The 18,509-nt window shown below is 56.8% G+C and overlaps 1 protein-coding gene across 9 annotated transcripts in view; it reads left to right on the top strand.

Annotated features, from left to right (window-relative positions):
• The window catches only part of TMEM94 (transmembrane protein 94), a 42,184-nt gene that overhangs the window by 18,841 nt on the left and 4,834 nt on the right, over positions 1-18,509 (top strand). For 4 of the 9 annotated variants that reach the window (XM_032178710.2, XM_058428818.1, XM_032178708.2 and 1 more), the window contains 19 exons: positions 8,441-8,560; positions 8,884-9,011; positions 9,303-9,439; positions 10,947-11,149; positions 11,781-11,932; positions 12,288-12,390; positions 12,596-12,682; positions 13,250-13,366; positions 13,718-13,774; positions 14,065-14,169; positions 14,319-14,483; positions 14,707-14,916; positions 15,493-15,808; positions 15,948-16,121; positions 16,518-16,620; positions 16,726-16,943; positions 17,669-17,850; positions 17,939-18,077; positions 18,326-18,441. In XM_032178710.2, the coding sequence (XP_032034601.1) occupies positions 8,441-8,560; positions 8,884-9,011; positions 9,303-9,439; positions 10,947-11,149; positions 11,781-11,932; positions 12,288-12,390; positions 12,596-12,682; positions 13,250-13,366; positions 13,718-13,774; positions 14,065-14,169; positions 14,319-14,483; positions 14,707-14,916; positions 15,493-15,808; positions 15,948-16,121; positions 16,518-16,620; positions 16,726-16,943; positions 17,669-17,850; positions 17,939-18,077; positions 18,326-18,441 (2,832 nt within the window). Of the gene's footprint in view, positions 1-8,440; positions 8,561-8,883; positions 9,012-9,302; positions 9,440-10,946; positions 11,150-11,780; positions 11,933-12,287; positions 12,391-12,595; positions 12,683-13,206; positions 13,367-13,717; positions 13,775-14,064; positions 14,170-14,318; positions 14,484-14,706; positions 14,917-15,492; positions 15,809-15,947; positions 16,122-16,517; positions 16,621-16,725; positions 16,944-17,668; positions 17,851-17,938; positions 18,078-18,325; positions 18,442-18,509 lie in introns of those variants that run through there. The other 5 variants (XM_032178709.2, XM_032178716.2, XM_032178712.2 and 2 more) reach the window with 4 other exon arrangements.

Genomic DNA, 18,509 nt, shown 5'->3' with positions numbered 1-18,509 from the left:
AAGGCCAGTGTGCCTGGGGAGCTGCCACCCAGGCGCCCAAGTCACCCAGAGCAGGACTGGACCCAAGCCTCCCAGGGGATACCCTGCCAAGGCATGTGAGGACCTGGGTTTCCATGCACAGGTGACAGAAGCTCAGGGCCAGGATGCCATCCCTCCTCAGGGCCAATGAAGGCACTGTGAAGGCACAATGAAGGACCACGTGGGGAACTAAGACAAGAGCCACCAGGGTGGGGAGGATTTTTTCCTAGGTCCTGATGGCTACAGGAGGTGGGGAAGAATGTGGGTGAAAATGCTAAGGTCAGCATGAGCCAGGAAGAGGAGGAAGCAGCTCTGCTCAAGGCTCTGATTTGCCTGGCTGCAGACAGAGTCCATCTGTGTCTGGCCCAACTCAGAAGAGTGTATAGTGGCTGAATCTCTGCTTCCATGATGCGGGCATTGTGTGGAGTCCAGCTTTGTGTACCTTCCATACCTGCACTGACGATGACAGTGGGGATCCAGAGAGGGGGCCAGGCCTGAGATGGAGTCTCACTATCTTGCCCAGGCTGGTCTCGAACTCCTGGGCTCAAGCGATCCACTGACCTTGGCCTCCCAAAGTGCTGGGGTTACAGACATGAGCCACCATGCCCAGCCAGCCAGTTCTAATTAGTAGTTATCTGCTGTTGTCAAGGCTGAAGGTCAAGGTCTAAATTCATAACCTGTCTACCTGAGCTTAGGGGACCTTGATTCTATTGCTCCTGAAACAGCTGGAGTAGGAAGGAGAGCAGCTGCTGTGCCCAGAATGCTGTGCAGGAGCTCTGAAAGGGGACAGGGCGGCCGGGCACGGTGGCTCACGCCTGAATTCCCAGCACTTTGGGAGGCCAAGGCGAGCAGATCACGAGGTCAGGAGTTCGAGACCAGCCTGGCCAACATGTACTAAGAATACAAAAATTAGCCAGGCATGGTGGCGCATGCCTGTAGTCCCAGCTACTCTGGAGGCTGAAGCTGGAGAATCGCTTGAACCCGGGAGACGGGTTGTGGTGAGCCATTGTGCCACTGCACTCCAGCGTGGGCAACAAAGCGAGACTCCATCTTAAAAAAATAAAATAAAATAAATAAAAGAAAAAGAAAAAAAGGAAAGGGCACAGGGCCTGGGGCTTGGGGGTTTCTGACTCTGGGTCACCTGAGAAACCTGACGAAGCGGCACAGGAGAGCTCAGGTGTGTTGGCTCTCGAAGGCGCCTCAGCCTATCCAGGTGCTCAGCTTCAGACCTCCAGAGCTGGGCCTGTTCAGTGGCAGACTCCTTGTGGTTCTGATTTGATGGATAGAGTTCTTTTACCACCCTGCTGTTCCTCCAAATCCCCACGCCCCGCCAGCGTCCCTCTTTGATGACAGAACAGAGAGAGCGAGCCCTGTGACGGGCGTTTGCTGCCTGCCCCTCCCGAGTCAGGACTTCCTTAGAGCCGTGTTATTTTCTCCTCTTGCTCCAGTTAAGCCTGAGCAGTGAAAACAGCGGAATGGGGTTAGTTCTGCCTGAAAAGCATCCGTGTAATTTGAGAAGCAGGGCCTCCCTTCCCTTTGGCGTGGTGGGAGTTTCTAGCATGTGGGAAGCTCTGAGAATCTCATGTCACCCTTGGGTACTTAAGGCCAGGTTAGATTTTTTCTCAGTCATCTTGGCCCCAGGAGGCAAGAAAAGGCAACCTCAGCTTGTGTGTGTTAACCCAGATTTCTGTTTCTCAGATAATAAGAACAGCGCCTGTTCCCTCGCTATGCCCTGCCATTGGTGCCCAGGTACATTGGGTACCCAGCCTAACTCCATGCTTTGGGAAAGGCTGGCAGAGCCCACTCACCCACCAACCCATTCTGAACTTCCTTCAGAAAGTATGAAGGTCTTCTGCTCTTATGTCACATGTCAAAGCTGAGGCACAATGAGCAAGAAAGCAGGCCAGGCACAGTGGTTCACACCTGTAATCCCAGCCCTATGGGAGGCGGGAAGATTGCTTGAACCCAGGAGTTTGAGACCAGCCTGGGCAACATAGCAAAACCTCATATCTACAAAAAAAATTATATTTTTCATTTATTATCATTATTTTTTGAGATGGAGTCTTGCTGTGTCACCTAGGCTGGAGTACAGTGGCGCAATCTCGGCTCACTGCAACCTCCGCCTCCTGGGTTCAAGCGATTCCCCTGCCTCAACCTTCCGAGTAGGTGAGACTATAGGTGCCCACCACCATGCCCAGCTAATTTTTGTATTTTTAGGAGAGACAGGGTTTCACTATGTTGGCCAGGCTGGTCTCGACTTTTGACCTTGTGATCCACCCACCTTGGCCTCCCAAAGTGCTGGGATTACAGACATGAGCCACTGAGCCCGGCCTACAAAAAAATTTTAAAAGGCCAGGTGCAGTGGCTCACACCTGTAATCCCAACACTTTGGGGGGCTGAGGTGGGCAGATCACATGAGCCCAGTAGCTCAAGACCAGCCTGGGCAACATGGCAAAACCCTGTCTCTACTAAAAATACAAAAAATTAGCTGGGTGTCGTGGCGTCACCTGTAGTCCCAGCTACTTGGAAGGCTGAGGTGGGAGAATTACTTGAGCCTGGGAAGTCAAGGCTGCAGTGAGCTCTGATGGCACCACTACATTCCAACCTGGGTGACAGGAGTGAGATCGTCTCAAAAAAACACTAAAAAAAGCCCTAGCTGGGCATGGTGGTACACATCTGTGGTCTCAGCTGCTTGGAGGCTGAGGTGGGAGAATTGCTTGAACCCAGTAGGTGGGAGCTGCAGGGAGCCGAGATTGTGCCATTGTACTCCATCTAGCCTGGGCAACAGAGCAAGACCCTGTCTCAAAGGAAAAAAAAAAAGAAGAGCGAGAGAGAGCAGTGACTTGACCCTTAATTTGGACCCCCTGCTGGAGAGGGAAGAGGTGAATGCCTGGGCAGTTAGATAAGCTCAGTTGAAGGCCGGAAAGAGCAGACTGGCCCAGAACGCTGGGTCCTCACTGCAGTGCTGGCGTGTGCGGGCAAGCGCTTCCTTTGGGCAGCATGTAATTACAGAATGGCTTATTTTTCCTCTGCTATGCTGTCTTTAATCACTAGTCTGGAACTGGTGTCCCCGGCCAGACATAACAAGCGGGGGCAGATGCACACAGATAGCTCTGCAGGCGCCCTGCCTGGGAGCATCTGCCACCCTCTGGCCCATACCTCCCACACCTGGAGGGGAGCAGAGCACAGCTTCAAGGTTCCTGGGGTAGAGACAGCAAGAGAGCAGATGATGGCCAGGCGGGGTGAGGAGGTCTTGGCTGCTTGGAATGAGGCAGCAGGTGTCAGGACAGCCGCCATGTGGCCCACGAGAATCGATGAATGTCCAAGATCTTCAGGCCTGACCAGAGGAGGGACACCTCCCTGGCTCTCTGACTACTACTCTTAGCCTTTTCTTTGCCTTGCTGGAAACTGTCACCTTCCTGAGTGTGGTCCTCATTCTAGGCCGAGCATCTTCCCAGCCGTGTACAGTTGCCTGGTCCTTTCTCTCTTTCTCCCTCCCAGTCTCCATCTCTTGGGTGGACAGCCGTCCCCCTCTGTAGGCTAGCTCTTCCTGCCTTCAGTGTGTTTCTCACTCGATCATGTCTGGAGGCCTGGCCCAGGTATGGGCCATTCTGTCCTGGGAACACTCACATCCCTTTCTGTGGCGAGGAAGCTCAGAGGGCTGAGCCTGAGGGGAAGGCACTGGAGGCCTGGGGTCTCTGTGTGCAGCCACCTGTCTCCTAGATCCTCTTCTTCCCTGGGGTGGGAGGAACAGACATCCATGCCCACAGACAGGAGAAGGCCTATGGTCTCCTCTTCCTGTTTCTCTTCCTCCCTTACAACCCTCCCTGAAGCTTTCCTTCCCTCCATGTCAGGAGTTCCGGGAGGCACTAGGACAGGTACAGGCATTCATTTGCCCTGGACCATGGCCTCTCCAGGAGGCCTCAGGATCCTTGCCAAAGGGAGGTGGGTGCGTTCAAGCACAGTATTTACCTATGTGGGGGTGTGAGGCCCCCGCCGGGAGGGCCATTTCTTTCTGAGCTGAAATAACCAGTTTATCCCCTCTGGGAAGAGGCAGCTCTTATCTTTATAATCCCCCAAATCCACTGTGGAGAGCGAGATTAGGTGAGATTTAGGCAAGGGAGCTGGGGAATCCTGGGGCCAGGCCCACTTTGGAAACCAGGCCCCATCCCTCAGGCCAGCACTGGGGGCTCCACTTGAGTGCATCCTGTGATGCCAGGCTGTGGCAGGGGGCAGCACCCCCCGGCCCAGGAGCCACTCTTAGTTATGGGATGTGTGCCCTGCCAGAGCTGAGGCTCAGTTGCCAAGGAGGGGGTATGTGTGGAGACGGGCAGGAAGGAGTAAGTCCAGAAGGCCAGAGGGCACAGCCAGGGCAGGACTTTGGGAGACTGAACTGTGGGCCGCATAGGGGGTGGGGAGGGCAGTGAGACGAGGCAGCCAGGGGTCACGAGCCCCACAGCCTGTGGCCGTGCCTTCTCCATGGCTGCCCCAAATCCCTTTCCTGGTGCCTGAGGTCTAGGGATTCACTCCTCTCGCTCAGGAGGTTTTCTGGACGGAAGCTCACATGGATGCTTCGCAGGTGGCCCTGGAAAGACTCACTTCTCCTTCAGGCGCTGCCTTTCATGGGGGCTCTTCTTTGTCCCAGGGCTTCAGAGCTGGGGTGTGGTGGCTCACGCCTATAATCACAGCACTTTAGCAGGCTGAGGAGGGAGGATTGCTTGAGGTCAGGAGTTTAAGACCAGCCTGGGCAAAATATCGAGGCCCCATCTCTACAAAAAAATGCAAAGGGTCAGGCACAGTGGCTCAGGCCTGTAATCCTAACACTTTGGGAGGCGAGGTGGGCAGATTGCCTGAGCTCAGGAGTTTGAGACCAGCGTGGGCAACATGGTGAAACTCCGTCTCTACTAAAATACAAAAAAAAAATTAGCCGGGCATGGCAGCATGCGCCTGTAGTCCCAGCTACTCGGGAGCCTGAGGCAGGAAAATTTCGTGGACCCAGGAGGCAGAGGTTGCAGTGAGCCGAGATTGCGCCACCGCACTCCAGCCTGGGCAACAGAGCGAGACTCCGTCTCAAAAAAGAAAAAAAAAAAGCAAAGAAAATTAGCTGAGTGTAGTCCCAGCCACTCCATAGGCTGAGGCAGGAAGATTGCTGGAGCCTGAGAGGTGTAAGCTGCAGCAAACCATGCCCACACCACTGCATCCAGCCTGGGCAGCAGAGCAAGACCCTGTCTCAATTAATTCTTTGCTATATATATATATATATATATATATATATATATATATATATATACACACACACACACATATATATATGTATAACCTGGGATTCCCTTCATCCCCAGAAATTTTGGTTCAGTAGGTCCAGAATGGAGCCTAGACATCCACATTTTTAAAAGCCGTGGTGTCTACAGATTTTGGGCTGACAGTCCCGATTAAGGTGAAGCCTTGACTAAGCTGTGGAATGCCTCAGGTTGTTCCTGTTGCTGTTTCACTGGGATCATTCATTCATTCATTTATTCATTCATTCATTCAGCAAGTATTCATTGAGCTTGTGTGTGCAGTTGGATGGTGAGGGTGTGTGGAAATGGAAGAATTCAGAGCCTGTTTTTAAGGAATTTGCAGTCTGGCGGGAGAGCCAGGCGTGTCAATCTGTGATTACAGTTCTGTAAGGTGCAGGCTGCAGGCCAGGTTGCCCAGGGCACCATTGACATGTAAACCTCCCCTGAAGTGCAGCCCTGGGTTTTGGGAAAATGTCCCAGAGGAGGTGATGTTTGAGCTGAGTCTTGAAGGAGAAGCAAGAGTTGTCTGGGGTGGGGCACGTGTTTCTGGCTGGGAAACACATCAAGTATGTGAACATGAGCTGAAGGGGCTCAGCTCGTGCCAGGGGGAGCAGGAAAGGAGGCCAGGGAGGCTGGCACATCTGAAGGGCCTCCAGGAGCACACACAAGAATCGGACTTAGGCCGGGCGCGGTGGCTCACGCTTGTAATCCCAGCACTTTGGGAGGCCGAGGCGGGCGGATCACGAGGTCAGGAGATCGAGACCACGGTGAAACCCCGTCTCTACTAAAAATACAAAAAATTAGCCGGGCGTGGTTGCGGGCGCCTGTAGTCCCAGCTACTCGGAGAGGCTGAGGCAGGAGAATGGCGTGAACCCGGGAGGCAGAGCTTGCAGTGAGCCGAGATCGCGCCACTGCACTCCAGCCTGGGCGACAGAGAGAGACTCCGTCTCAAAAAAAAAAAAAAAAAAAAGAATCGGACTTGACTTTAAGGGTAAATAGGTCATTTGACCAACCAGGCAGGCCCTGCTCTGACCAAGGTGTTCCAGTGGGTTTGGAAAAGTTAGAGACAGTGTGGGGTGGAGTTTGGGCAAGCAAAAGGCCAGGGTCTGGAATGTTCTAGAGGTGATTGGGTGAGACAGTCACTGTGGGAGGAAAGGTGACTCTGGCACTAGAGTCAGGTGGCAAGTTTAAGTTTTTTTCTTTTTTCTTTTTTTTTGAGATAGAGTCTGGCTCTGTCACCCAGGCTGGAGTACAGTGGCGTGATCTTGGCTTACTGCAACCTCTGCCTCCCAGGTTCAAATGATTCTCATGCCTCAGCCACCCAAGCAGCTGGGATTACATGCATGTGCCACCATGCCTAGCTAATTTTTGTATTTTTAGTAGGGATGGGGTTTCATCATGTTGGCCTGGCCAGGCTGGTCTCAAACGCCTGACCTCAAGTGATGCACCCGTCTCAGCTTCCCAAAGTGCTGGGATTACAGGCGTGAGTTCGGCCCGAGTTTGGGTTTTTGGACACGTTGACTCCTAGGTCCCTGTGAAGCAGCTGTAGGCCCGTTCAGCAGACGGGTCCACATTCAGGGTAGCGGTCAGACTTGAAGTAAATAGGAGTTGTAGGCTTGTTGGTGGCAGGTGGCTCTGTGACTGTGGATGAGGTTGCTCTGGAAACCTACAGAGGTTGGTAACGTGTCCTAGGTGGCCTACGGGGTAGACGGATGGGGAAGGAGAGTCAGAGTCAAAGGAGAAAACAGGAGAGAAGCCAGGAATGGGGGAGTCCTGACAGGGAGAGGCTGGGCCACAGGGTCGCCGAAGATGATGTGGTTGGTCCCTGTGTTGTCGGGGCCAACGTCGTCCACACCGTGTCCCATTCATCCCTGGTGAGATGGGACTGTGCCTCCGCACAGTCCTGCCCTGGGAATAGCTGTCTTTTTTTCTGTTATGTCCTTCCTAATATTTCAGTGTTACAATATCCTCTCTTTCATGAAATGGTAGTTATAGAAGATGGTGGGTTTTTTCCCTCCCTGCCCCTTTCTTCCGTCCCTCCCTCCCTCCCTCTCTGACAGAACTTGAAGGTTTTTTTCCTTCATGTCTTTCCTAGGAACAATGAAATACTAGCATCTCTTCTTTGTTGTTGTTTTTTGAGACAGGGTCTCATTTTGTCATTTAGGCTGGAGTGCAGTGGCACAATCACAGCTCACTACGACCTTGACCTCCTGAGCCCAAGTGATCCTCCTGCCTCAGCCTCCTGAGTAGCTGGGTGCATACCACTATGCCCAGCTAATTTTTTCTTTCTGATTTTTTGTACAGATGGGGTTCCACTATGTTGCCCAGGCTGGTCTTTAACTCTTAGGTTCAAGTGATCCACCTGCCTCCACCTCCCAAAGTGCTGGGATTACAGGCGTGAGCCACCACGCCTGGCCAAAAGATAGCATCTCTATGTTAGTTTCTCTCTCTCCATTTAAAAAAAGATATATTTTAGGCCAGGCACAGTGGCTCACGCCAGTCATCCCAGCACTTTGGGAGGCCAAGACGGGCAGATCACTTGAGGTCAGGAGTTCAAGACCAGCCTGGCCAACATGATGAAACCTCGTCTCCACTAAAAGTACAAAAAATTAGCCCGACGTGGTGGTGTGCGCCTGTAATCCCAGCTACTCGGGAGGCTGAGGCGGGAGAATCACTGGAACCCGGGAGGCAGAGGTTGCAGTGAGCCGAGATCGCGCCACTGCACTCCAGCCTAGGAGACTAGCAAGACTCTATCTAAAAAAAAAAAAAAAAAAAATTGTCCATGCAATCAAAGACTGGCCCCCTTGCAATAAATTGGGAGATCAGTGGTGAGCACAGCCTGGGTGGGCAGGGAGCTTGCCAGTGGCCGTGGGGAAAGTGAGTTGGGGAACATGGAATAAAAGAAAAAGTTGTTTTGTGTTTTAATTTGGCTGTAAAGAGTAGGGTAGGAGGCTTGAACAGTTTGTAATTTGGTGGAGATGGACATGGTCACACCTTGAGAGGCCAGAGCTGGTAGGGGAAGAGATGTGAGGATCCCAGAGGAGGGGAAGGATGAAGGGCCAGGGAAAGGGAGGGTTGGGGCCCGCGTACCTTGCATAGCCTTGGCCTGGCAGTGACGCCCAGCGCCTCCTGCTTGCCTGCAGGGCGAGCCTCCCTCAGCCCTGGGCCTGTCCACACGGAAGGCCCTCAGTGTCCTGAAGGAGCAGCTGGAGGCAGTGCTGGAAGGACATCTCAGCAAGCGGAAGAAGTGTCTGACCTGGAAGGTGAAGCTTCTTCTCGGGGCCCCCAGGGCCTGGCTGGGATAGCAGGGAAGTGTGGGAGGCCCCTTCTCCAAACTCTGATGCACCCTGTCACCCTGGACAGTGTGACCCAACTGAGGCCTCATGAAATATCAGAAAGAAGCCAGGGTTCCCCTCAGAGTGGCTCCTGAGCCTGCTTGCTGCAGGAGCCCAACAGGCTGGAGCCCAGCCGAGGTCAAAGAGAGAGGACCAAGGCGGCCTTGGGGGCTGGGAAGGGTGCGGGGAGAGGCAGCCAGATTGGAGTGAGACAGGCCTCTCATTGTCCCCTCCCTGTCCGAACTTCCCAGGAGGTGTGGAGAAGCAGCTTCCTCCACCACAGTAACCGCTGCTCCTGCTTCCACTGGCCGGGGGCCTCACTCATGCTACTGGCCGTGCTGCTGCTGCTGGGCTGCTGCGGGGGACAGCCGGCTGGGAGGTGTGCGCCCAGGGGCTGCTCCCCAACCTCTCCAGCTGTCCTTTCCATCCTGCCGCAGCACCTGGGACAGCCCAGGGCTCTTGGGGGCTGTCACCCCCAAGCTGCTCCTGGGATGTAAGGGAACCTCCTCAGTCCCGTGACTGGGGTCAGAGGCCTAGCTGGTGTCAGGGCACCAGAACAGGACAGTCTTTCCACAAGGGACTGGGGTGGGAAGGGGAGCTGTGGCCTGGGGGCTGCTGGGTGGGCGAGCCCTCACTCCCTGTGGGTGCGCCCTCTCTTTCCTCCCACCAGCCGTGGGGTGGGGCTGGTGAATGGCTTGGCCTTGTTCCTGTTACTGCTTCTCAACCTTGTGCTTATCGGACGGCAAGACCGGCTGAAGCGTCGGGAGGTAGAGCGGAGGCTACGAGGGATCATTGACCAAATCCAAGGTGAGGTCAAGGGCAGGCATATTGGTGGGAAAAGATGACCGGATATATCAGAGCCCTGAGGGCTCCCCTCCTGCACCCCAGCACAGACAGGTTGCCTATGGCCAGCATTGCAGGGGCTCTTGTCATCTGGGGAGTTAGAAGGATGCCCACTCTCTTTTGAGCAGGGCAATGAGAGCTGTGGGATGGTGGTGGGTGCCCAGGCAGAGGGCTGGGCAGGCAGGAAGGCCAACAGTGGCAGGTGGGCTTGCGGGCTGGCTCATGTTGGGAAACCAACAAGGAAGTTCTCTCACATGGCAGGAGGATGAGTGAAGTTTTCTCGTTCAAGTCCATCTTGTCTGGTGTACTGTGCTGGGAGACATGGGGAGGTGGGCAGAGATACCTGCAGGAATCGGGGTGGGGTAGGGGCCGGGAGCCTGAGATGGAGCAGCCCAGTTCCAAAAGGGAGGGGAGTTGCTTGGATTTCTGCTTGGCCTTTCATTCAGGCGGTGTTTATGAAGGTTGGCTGTGGATTGAGGGTTGTTGAGGCTCTTTTGAGGGACGGTGGCGCCTGCTGTCCAGGGGCATGTGGTGCTGTGGGAGAAGCAGCACCCGCTCATGAGACCTTTCTGCAACAGACCTGGGCAGTGGACGTTTAGATGCTAAGTGAGAGTTTGTCCTTTCATTCTGAGATGGTTAATTTCCACCATGTGCCAGGCACTGGGAGTGCAATGGTGATGGCAAAAGATGGGCCCTGCTTTCCGGAGCTTAGTCTCCTGCCCAGGAGTATCGGTGGCTCCCTTTCGCTTGTGGAAGCCATCCCAGAGGCACGTGTGGCCTCCCAGAGCCTCCAACACAGGCTCACCTTCCTCTCCAGCCTCTTCTCTTCCTCTTCATTCTGACGTTGAAACTACTCACCAGTCCTAGGCCCACTGTGTATCAGCCTCTGCCTCTGTGCCTCTCTCCACTGTTCTCTGCTGGTGAGCTTCTCCCTCACTCATCTCCAGCTGACAAAACCATTCTTCCAGGCCCATCCCCAGTGCTTCCTCTTTCAGGAAGCCACCTCTGACCACCCCAGCAAATCGGTTTGCTCCCTCTTCTGGACTCCTGCAGCACAGGGATCTTTGTTAATGCTTAGCCGTGTTTGCCTTGTTTGGAGTTATCTGTCCACATTTCTCATCTGCCCCACTGGGTTGTGGCTCCTTGAGGAGCCATGTTGTTGTCTCCACCTTGCACCCCTCACACGTCCTCCACAATGTTTGTGAAGTGTATTTGAATGGGATGGGGGTACAAAGAACGAGAGCTCCAGGTGTTGAGAGGAGGTAGAGGCTCTGGGGCTGGAGTGGCCGGGTAGGGCTTTATAAGGGAGGCGTCCTTGAAAGCAGGGAAGTGTTGGAACGAGTGGAGGGGTTTGACGCGGACCTCCTGGGAGAGGAAGTGGGCAGACGGTGCTTCCGGAAGTGCTGCTGTATCTGACTGGGGTGCAGGGCCGTGGCTGAGAGGGTTGTTTCCCTCTTTCCATTCCCCTCAGATGCCCTCAGGGATGGCAGGGAGATCCAGTGGCCCAATGCCATGTATCCAGACCTCCACATGCCTTTTGCGCCATCCTGGTCCCTGCACTGGGCCTACAGAGACGGACACCTGGTCAACCTCCCAGTCAGCCTGCTGGTTGAAGGAGACATCATAGCTTTGAGGCCTGGCCAGGAATCATTTGCTTCTCTGAGGGGGATCAAGGTAGCTTGAGGCTTTCCTTCTCCCCTGGAAATGTGGTGGGAACGTCCACAGGCAATGATGGGAGGGTCCCCAGACTTCATCCGGAAGCTTCCCGGCCAGCTTACTGGCTTTTTCGCAGAGGCCCTGGAACATCTTCCTCCACCCTGCTGTTCTTTTTTTATCTTGAGACAGGGTCTCACCCTGTCGCCCAGGCTGGAGTGCAGTGGCACGATCTCAACTCACTGAAGCCTCTGCCTCCTGGGTTCAAGTGATTCTCCCACCTCAGCCTCCCCAGTAGCTGGGATTACAGGCACATGCCACCACACCTCAGTTGGCTTATTTTTTATTTTTTAGTAGAGACAGGGTTTCGTCATGTTGGCCAGGCTGGTCTCGAACTCCTGACCTCAGGTGATCCACCTGCCTTGGCCTCCCAAAGTGCTGGGATTACAGGTGTGAGCCACCACACCTGGCCCCCTGTGCTGTTCTTTATTCTCGCTAAGAGTCTAGTCCCACAGGCCCTGTCCCAGTGGACTCTGGGCTAACTGATGGCACCTAACCCCAGGGGATGTCTGTACTTAGCTGAATTGTCCAGGAAGAGTGGCCTGTGATAGGACCCTCTCGTTGTCCCCACTCTCCCACTTGCTGCCGGCAGGATGACGAGCACATCGTCCTGGAGCCGGGAGACCTCTTCCCCCCCTTCTCCCCTCCACCCTCACCCCGGGGAGAAGTGGAGAGAGGGCCACAGAGCCCCCAGCAGCACCGGCTTTTCCGTGTCCTTGAGACCCCTGTGATTGACAACGTCAGGTAGGGGTGCCGCCCCGCCTCCTCCTGTCCCTGGTGCCTTCCGTGAAGAGGGGGATGGGACTGACAAGGAAGGGGCCCCATTCATCTCGAGGTTCTCTTGAGGGCAGGCATCTCCTCAGGCTCCTGTCCTCAGTATCTCGTGAGAATTCTTAGACTGAGTGGTGCCCTCTCCCAATCTCTACTCTGAGGGGACAGCTCTGGAGGTGAACGTGGGCTAGGGCCAGGGCAGAGCGTGGGACTGCAGGACTCACAGTGCTTGAAGAAGCAGTATCTGGCAGAGAGGCCCAGAATCCTCCCAAGGTGTAGGTTTCTGGCCTCTCTGCCAAGTGAGACTGACAGTCACTTCTTTCTGCAGATGGTGCCTGGACATGGCCCTGTCCCGACCAGTCACTGCCCTAGACAATGAGCGGTTCACAGTGCAGTCGGTGATGCTACACTATGCTGTGCCCGTGGTCCTGGTGCGTGTGGGGGGCTGTGCGGGGCTGCACGGCGCAGAGGAGAGGGCTGGACACGGCGGGTCTCAGGGCCACTCACGTGAGCGGGAGTGAATGCAGAGGGTCCTAGAGCGAGCCAGCCTGTGGAATAGCAAAGGAAGGGGAACGGCAGTGCCTGGGTCCCTCTAGAGGGGCGGGGTCAAGGCTGTGCCTCTGCTGTTCCCAACAGGCCGGCTTCCTCATCACCAATGCCCTGCGCTTCATCTTCAGTGCCCCGGGGGTCACTTCCTGGCAGTACACCCTCCTCCAGCTCCAGGCAAGGACCGCCCTGTCCTCTTGGTCATGCTTCCCTCCAACCCGCAGGGCTGTCTCTTCTCTTAGTACCCTGGCTATCCCTCCTTCTCTGCAGCCCAGAGGTCCCCTCACGCTTCAGCTTAAAAACACCTCTTTCCAGCCGGGCGCGGGGGCTCAGGCCTGTAATTTCAGCACTTTGGGAGGCCAAGGCGGGCAGATCGTGAGGTCAAGAGACCGAGACCATCCTGGCCAATATGGTGAAACCCCGTCTCTACTAAAAATATAAAAATTAGCTGGGCATGGTGGCACGTGCCTGTAGTCCCAGCCATTCGGGTGGCTGAGGTGGGAGAATCCCTTGAACCTGGGAGGTGGAGGTTGCAGTGAGCCGAGATCACGCCACTGCCCTCCAGCCTGGCGACAGAGCAAGACTCCGTGTCAAAAAAAAAAAGAACATCTCTTTCCCTTCCTGCCCCTGAGAGAGCTGGCCCTTCCTGCCCAGGGAATGGCCGTGGGGCCAGGGCAGCCCTTCCCTTCCCTCCTCCCCAGGCCCGGAGCTCAGGAGCCGTCTGTGTGGTCCGCTCCTTCCCAGGTGAATGGCGTCCTGCCCATCCTCCCCCTGCTCTTTCCAGTCCTCTGGGTTCTGGCAACCGCCTGTGGAGAGGCCCGTGTCCTGGCCCAGATGAGCAAGGCCTCACCCAGCTCCCTGGTAGGCTTTTCCAAGGTGTCTGGGGGAAGTCACAGGAACAAAAAGAGGGAGCTGGCTGTGCCAGAGGACAGGGGCAGAAGTCCAGCCCCACCTTGGGCTCGGCACGTTGGTCAGCCTGGGCAGCTCTCCAGGCCTCGGGCCCTCTCCATTCCAGAAGGGCCTCTAGGCCAGGCCCTGGGTGTGGGTGAGCGTCTACCCTGGCTTCCACCAGGTGGGGAGTTAGAACGGCCCGGGCCCTTTACCAAAGGGGTTGGGAGCCCCGCCGGTGTGGGCCCCCACTCTGCCAGCTTGGAGAGGCCTGTGTGAAGGCGGCGTTTTCCTCACTGAGGACCTCACCCTCTCTCTGTGCAGCTGGCTAAGTTCTCAGAGGACACTCTCAGCAGCTATACGGAGGCTGTCTCCTCTCAGGTACAACACTGACCTGGGATGGCTTCTCTCGCAGGTCCCTACAGCCATAACCCTGGGACTCCCCTATTTATGGCCTTAAAGCCTCCAAACAGGCTCTTAGAGCCCCATGTCCACCCGTTACATGTGGACATAACCCGGACCTGTTCCCATAACGTGTCCGCACCCTGCCCCAGAGAAGTGCCTCTCTACCCCAACTTCGTGGTGCTCCCCTGGATTTCCCCCTAGAGGCCATCTCCAGGGAAATGAGGCTGAGCCCTAAATGGCCTTGCAAACTTCCTCTCTCCCACCAGGAAATGCTACGCTGCATTTGGGGCCACTTCCTGAGGGTGCTCAGGGGAACGTCGCCAACACTGAGCCACAGTTCCAGCCTGCTGCACAGCCTGGGCTCTGTCACGGTGAGGGTGGGCCTTGCGGGGAGGAGGCAGCTGTTGTGCCCGCCCTGCTCTCTGGCTGGGCCTGGGCTGCCCACCTGCCACTTGAGTGGCCCCTGGGCAGGGTAGGCTGATGCCAGGCCCCTTTCCTATCTCAAATGCTTTCCGTGCAGGTCCTGTGCTGTGTGGACAAACAGGGGATCCTGTCATGGCCAAATCCCAGCCCAGAGACTGTGCTGTTCTTCAGCGGGAAGGCGGAGCCCCCTCACAGCAGCCACGAGGACCTCACCGATGGCCTATCCACGCGCTCCTTCTGCCATCCCGAGGTAGAGGAGGAGGTACGGCCGGCTCCCATGGGCCCGACTCTGGGCCAGGCTGTTTAGCCTTGGAGCCTGGCCAGGGAGGGTGAGGTTTAGGAGGGCGAAGGAGGGTTTGAGCACCATTAGGATCTGCTTCTGGGCAGGTGAGGTGAAGACAAGGCAGCCAGGGGACCTAGAAGCATCCTGCCTCCCCAGGCCGTGGGAGCCACTGGTCCTAGCCTGTGCTCCTCATTCTCTTCAGCCCCATGAACGAGACGCCCTCCTGGCTGGCTCCCTGAACAACACCCTGCACCTTTCCAACGAGCAGGAGCGTGGCGACTGGCCTGGCGAGGCTCCCAAGCCCCCCGAGCCCTATTCACACCACAGAGCGCACAGCCGCAGCAAACACCCATCTGGCTCCAACGTGAGCTTCAGCAGGGACACCGAGGGTGGTGAAGAAGAGCCCAGCAAGGTGACGGGAGGAGGTGGCGTGGGGCAGCCACACCCTTGGCCACAGGCTGTCCTGGCCTCCCTGGCCAGCCTGGCCCCACAGGGTCTGAAAGAGCAGGCGTCTCTGCCCTCTGTCCCAGCGCCTCCAGGCTAGGCCAGTGGCCCCCGAGGCCCTCCCCCAGTCTCTGCTGTGAAGTGGGCGGAGCCTCCCCCTACCCTTCCATTCTTGTCATCGCAATCACTGGTGTCCCTGTTGGAACCTTCCAAACATACACAGCCCGGGGCTCCCTCTCAGAGATGTTCCCTGGCCACAAAAGATCTCTCAACTGTGTCCTCTTTGGTCTAGCCACCCCTGTTTTTGGCTCCTGCCAGTCTCATGAGATATATTAATAGTTTCTAGAAGCAGACAGGAGCCCAAGAAGGACAGGAAGCGGCTTTCAGGAGGGAGGGGGTGGAAGAGGGTGAGCAGGAGCTCTCTCCTGGGAAGGGCACCTTTCAGGGGCAGGAGCCCTCCCCAGCCTTGGGAGGTAGGCAGAGCCAGCGCTGGCTTCCCCACACCGGATCCCCGGGCTGAGGCTCTCCTCCACATTTCCCCCAGACCCAGCCTGGGATGGAGAGCGACCCCTACGAAGCAGAGGACTTTGTGTGTGACTACCACCTGGAGATGCTGAGCCTGTCCCAGGACCAGCAGAACCCCTCCTGCATCCAGTTTGATGACTCCAACTGGCAGCTGCACCTCACCTCCCTCAAACCCCTGGGCCTCAATGTGCTGCTGAACCTGTGTAATGCCAGCGTCACCGAGCGCCTGTGCCGATTCTCCGACCACCTGTGCAACATCGCCCTGCAAGAGAGCCACAGCGCCGTGCTGCCCGTGCATGTGCCCTGGGGCCTCTGTGAGCTTGCCCGCCTCATTGGTACGGGCCCCCATGGCAGGGGATGGCTGGCTGGACCTGTCTCCTAGAAGAGGCCCAGTACCAACTCCTCATGGGACTTAATGGACCTGGCAGGGTATTGCCAGGGCATGGCCCTAAGTTCCTGTTCCCCGCCCCACAGGCTTCACTCCTGGGGCCAAGGAGCTCTTCAAGCAGGAGAACCACCTGGCGCTGTACCGCCTCCCCAGTGCCGAGACAATGAAGGAGACATCACTGGGGCGGCTCTCCTGTGTCACCAAGCGGCGGCCTCCCCTCAGCCACATGATCAGCCTCTTCATTAAAGACACCACCACCAGTGAGCCCTGGCTACCTTGGCCAGCACCAGGCGAGACCTTCCAGAGCTTGGCAGAGGGGCTCTGCCCAGCCCCACCTATTGCTAGGGAGGCCTGGGCAGATGAAAAGTAGACTGCTTCCAAGTGCTCCACTCTGGCAGGGGCTGGAATTGGGGACCAGGGCTGGGATGGTGTTGATTGCAGAGGTCAGGATTGTCCAAAGGATGGGAATATGGTGTCTGCATTCCAAGCCCAGTGGCACTGCAGAGCCTTGCTGATCGTCAGTCCCAGGGAGGCTGCTCTTCTGGCAGGGGCTCCTCAGTGCCCTTCTCCGGGAGGACGGTGCGTTGCCTGTCAGGGCAGAGTGAGGGCGGGGGGCTGGTTAGCGACACTCAGGGTTTGAACTCTCTTCCCCCCAGGCACAGAGCAGATGCTGTCCCATGGCACCGCTGATGTGGTCTTAGAGGCCTGCACGGACTTCTGGGACGGAGCTGACATCTACCCTCTCTCGGGATCCGACAGGTGGGTGAGGAAGCGCATGCCAGCAGCAAGGGCAGTCGCACTGCTGGGGCACCTGCTCTCCACAGGCGGGAACACTCACCTCACCTCCGCCTGCTTCCCTGGCAGAAAGAAAGTGCTGGACTTCTACCAGCGAGCCTGCCTGTCTGGGTATTGCTCTGCCTTCGCCTACAAGCCCATGAACTGCGCCCTGTCCTCCCAGCTCAACGGCAAGTGCATCGAGCTGGTACAGGTGCCCGGCCAAAGCAGCATCTTCACCATGTGCGAGCTGCCCAGCGCCATCCCCATCAAGCAGAACGCCCGCCGCAGCAGCTGGAGCTCTGATGGTACCTCGTGCGTCTGTCCAGCAGGGCCGGTGCTGGGGCTCCCTGAGCTGCCGAAGCCCAGGAGCAGGGAGGGCGTCTGGAGGGCCCTGGCACCCCCCACAGCAAAGGGGGCAGTGGCCACAGCCCCAGGCTGGGACGCCAGTGTAGCACTCTATCCGGTGACATGGGGAGTCCCTTAGTTTCCTCCCTTATCAGTGGGTGCTCACTTGGCCTGCCTCACTGGTTGGTTGTGATGCTCAAGTGGGTAACGTGTATCAGAGTGCTTTCCTGGGAAGTTACCAAGCAGTGTTCATAGAGCATTAGGCTTGGTAGGATCAGACAGGAGACCAGGTCTGTCACCCTGCTGGTGCAGAGGGGCCCAGAAGCTTTACCACACCACCCCATTCCCACCAGACACGCACACTTCCCGGGTGTTTTGAACCCAAGAGACTGTGAATTGAAGCAGTTGCTGAGGGTGGGGCCAGTCCCCCCTGGGCAGGAGCTGAAGCCATGCCCTGTCGTGGCTCCCAGCTCAGATTCGGCCACCTGACTGATGCATACCTTTCATTGTCTCTTCTCCTGTGTCTGTCGGCTCCTTCGTGTGTCTTGGCTGTGTGTGTACGTGGCTGTGTGTGGTCCCCTGGGGCCCGTATGCTCATTGATTTGGGTGTGGCATCTGTGTGTGTGGCCCTGGGCTGGTTCCTGGGTGTCCTGATCGGGCTGTGTCCTGTGTGTCCTGCCTGAAGAAGGGATCGGGGAGGTGCTGGAGAAGGAAGACTGCATGCAGGCCCTGAGCGGCCAGATCTTCATGGGCATGGTGTCCTCCCAGTACCAGGCCCGGCTGGACATCGTGCGCCTCATCGATGGGCTTGTCAACGCCTGCATCCGCTTTGTCTACTTCTCTTTGGAGGATGAGCTCAAAAGCAAGGTGGGGAGAGCCATCCCCTCTGCCACCACTAACTCTGTTTCCCACGGGCTTTTGGGCCCGTATGTTCACGGCCATCTGCCTTTCACAGGTGTTTGCAGAAAAAATGGGCCTGGAGACAGGCTGGAACTGCCACATCTCCCTCACACCCAACGGTGACATGCCTGGCTCCGAGATCCCCCCCTCCAGCCCCAGCCACGCAGGCTCCCTGCATGATGACCTGAATCAGGGTAAGGGCAAAGGCGTGGGGTGGGGACGGGGTGGCGGTGGGAGGATTCCCCTCCTCAGAGCCACAGCCAGGAAGAGCCTCCGGGGAGCCCTCCGGTTAAGTACTTTCCCTTGGGAAATGGCTCCGATGTCCCTGCGGGAAACAGTAGTCAGCAGGAAGGAGGGACACAGGCAGGAAATTCTCTGCAGGACAGGGACAGGCCCCCAGAAGGCTGGCCCCAAGGTGAGGGAGAGGCTTTTGTCCCCACAGTGTCCCGAGATGATGCAGAAGGGCTGCTCCTCATGGAGGAGGAGGGTCACTCAGACCTCATCAGCTTCCAGCCTACGGACAGTGACATCCCCAGCTTCCTGGAGGACTCCAACCGGGTACGATGGCAGGATCTGTCTCACGTGTTCCTGTAGTGGTCCCATAGCTGGTCCGGGGGAGAGGTAGA

This window comes from Hylobates moloch, unplaced genomic scaffold (genome assembly GCF_009828535.3).
Source record: "Hylobates moloch isolate HMO894 unplaced genomic scaffold, HMol_V3 SCAFFOLD_15, whole genome shotgun sequence".
In the NCBI taxonomy this organism is placed as follows: domain Eukaryota; kingdom Metazoa; phylum Chordata; class Mammalia; order Primates; family Hylobatidae; genus Hylobates; species Hylobates moloch.
The sequence above is the reverse complement of the archived record's forward strand: the minus strand, read 5'-3'. Positions and strand labels throughout refer to the sequence as shown.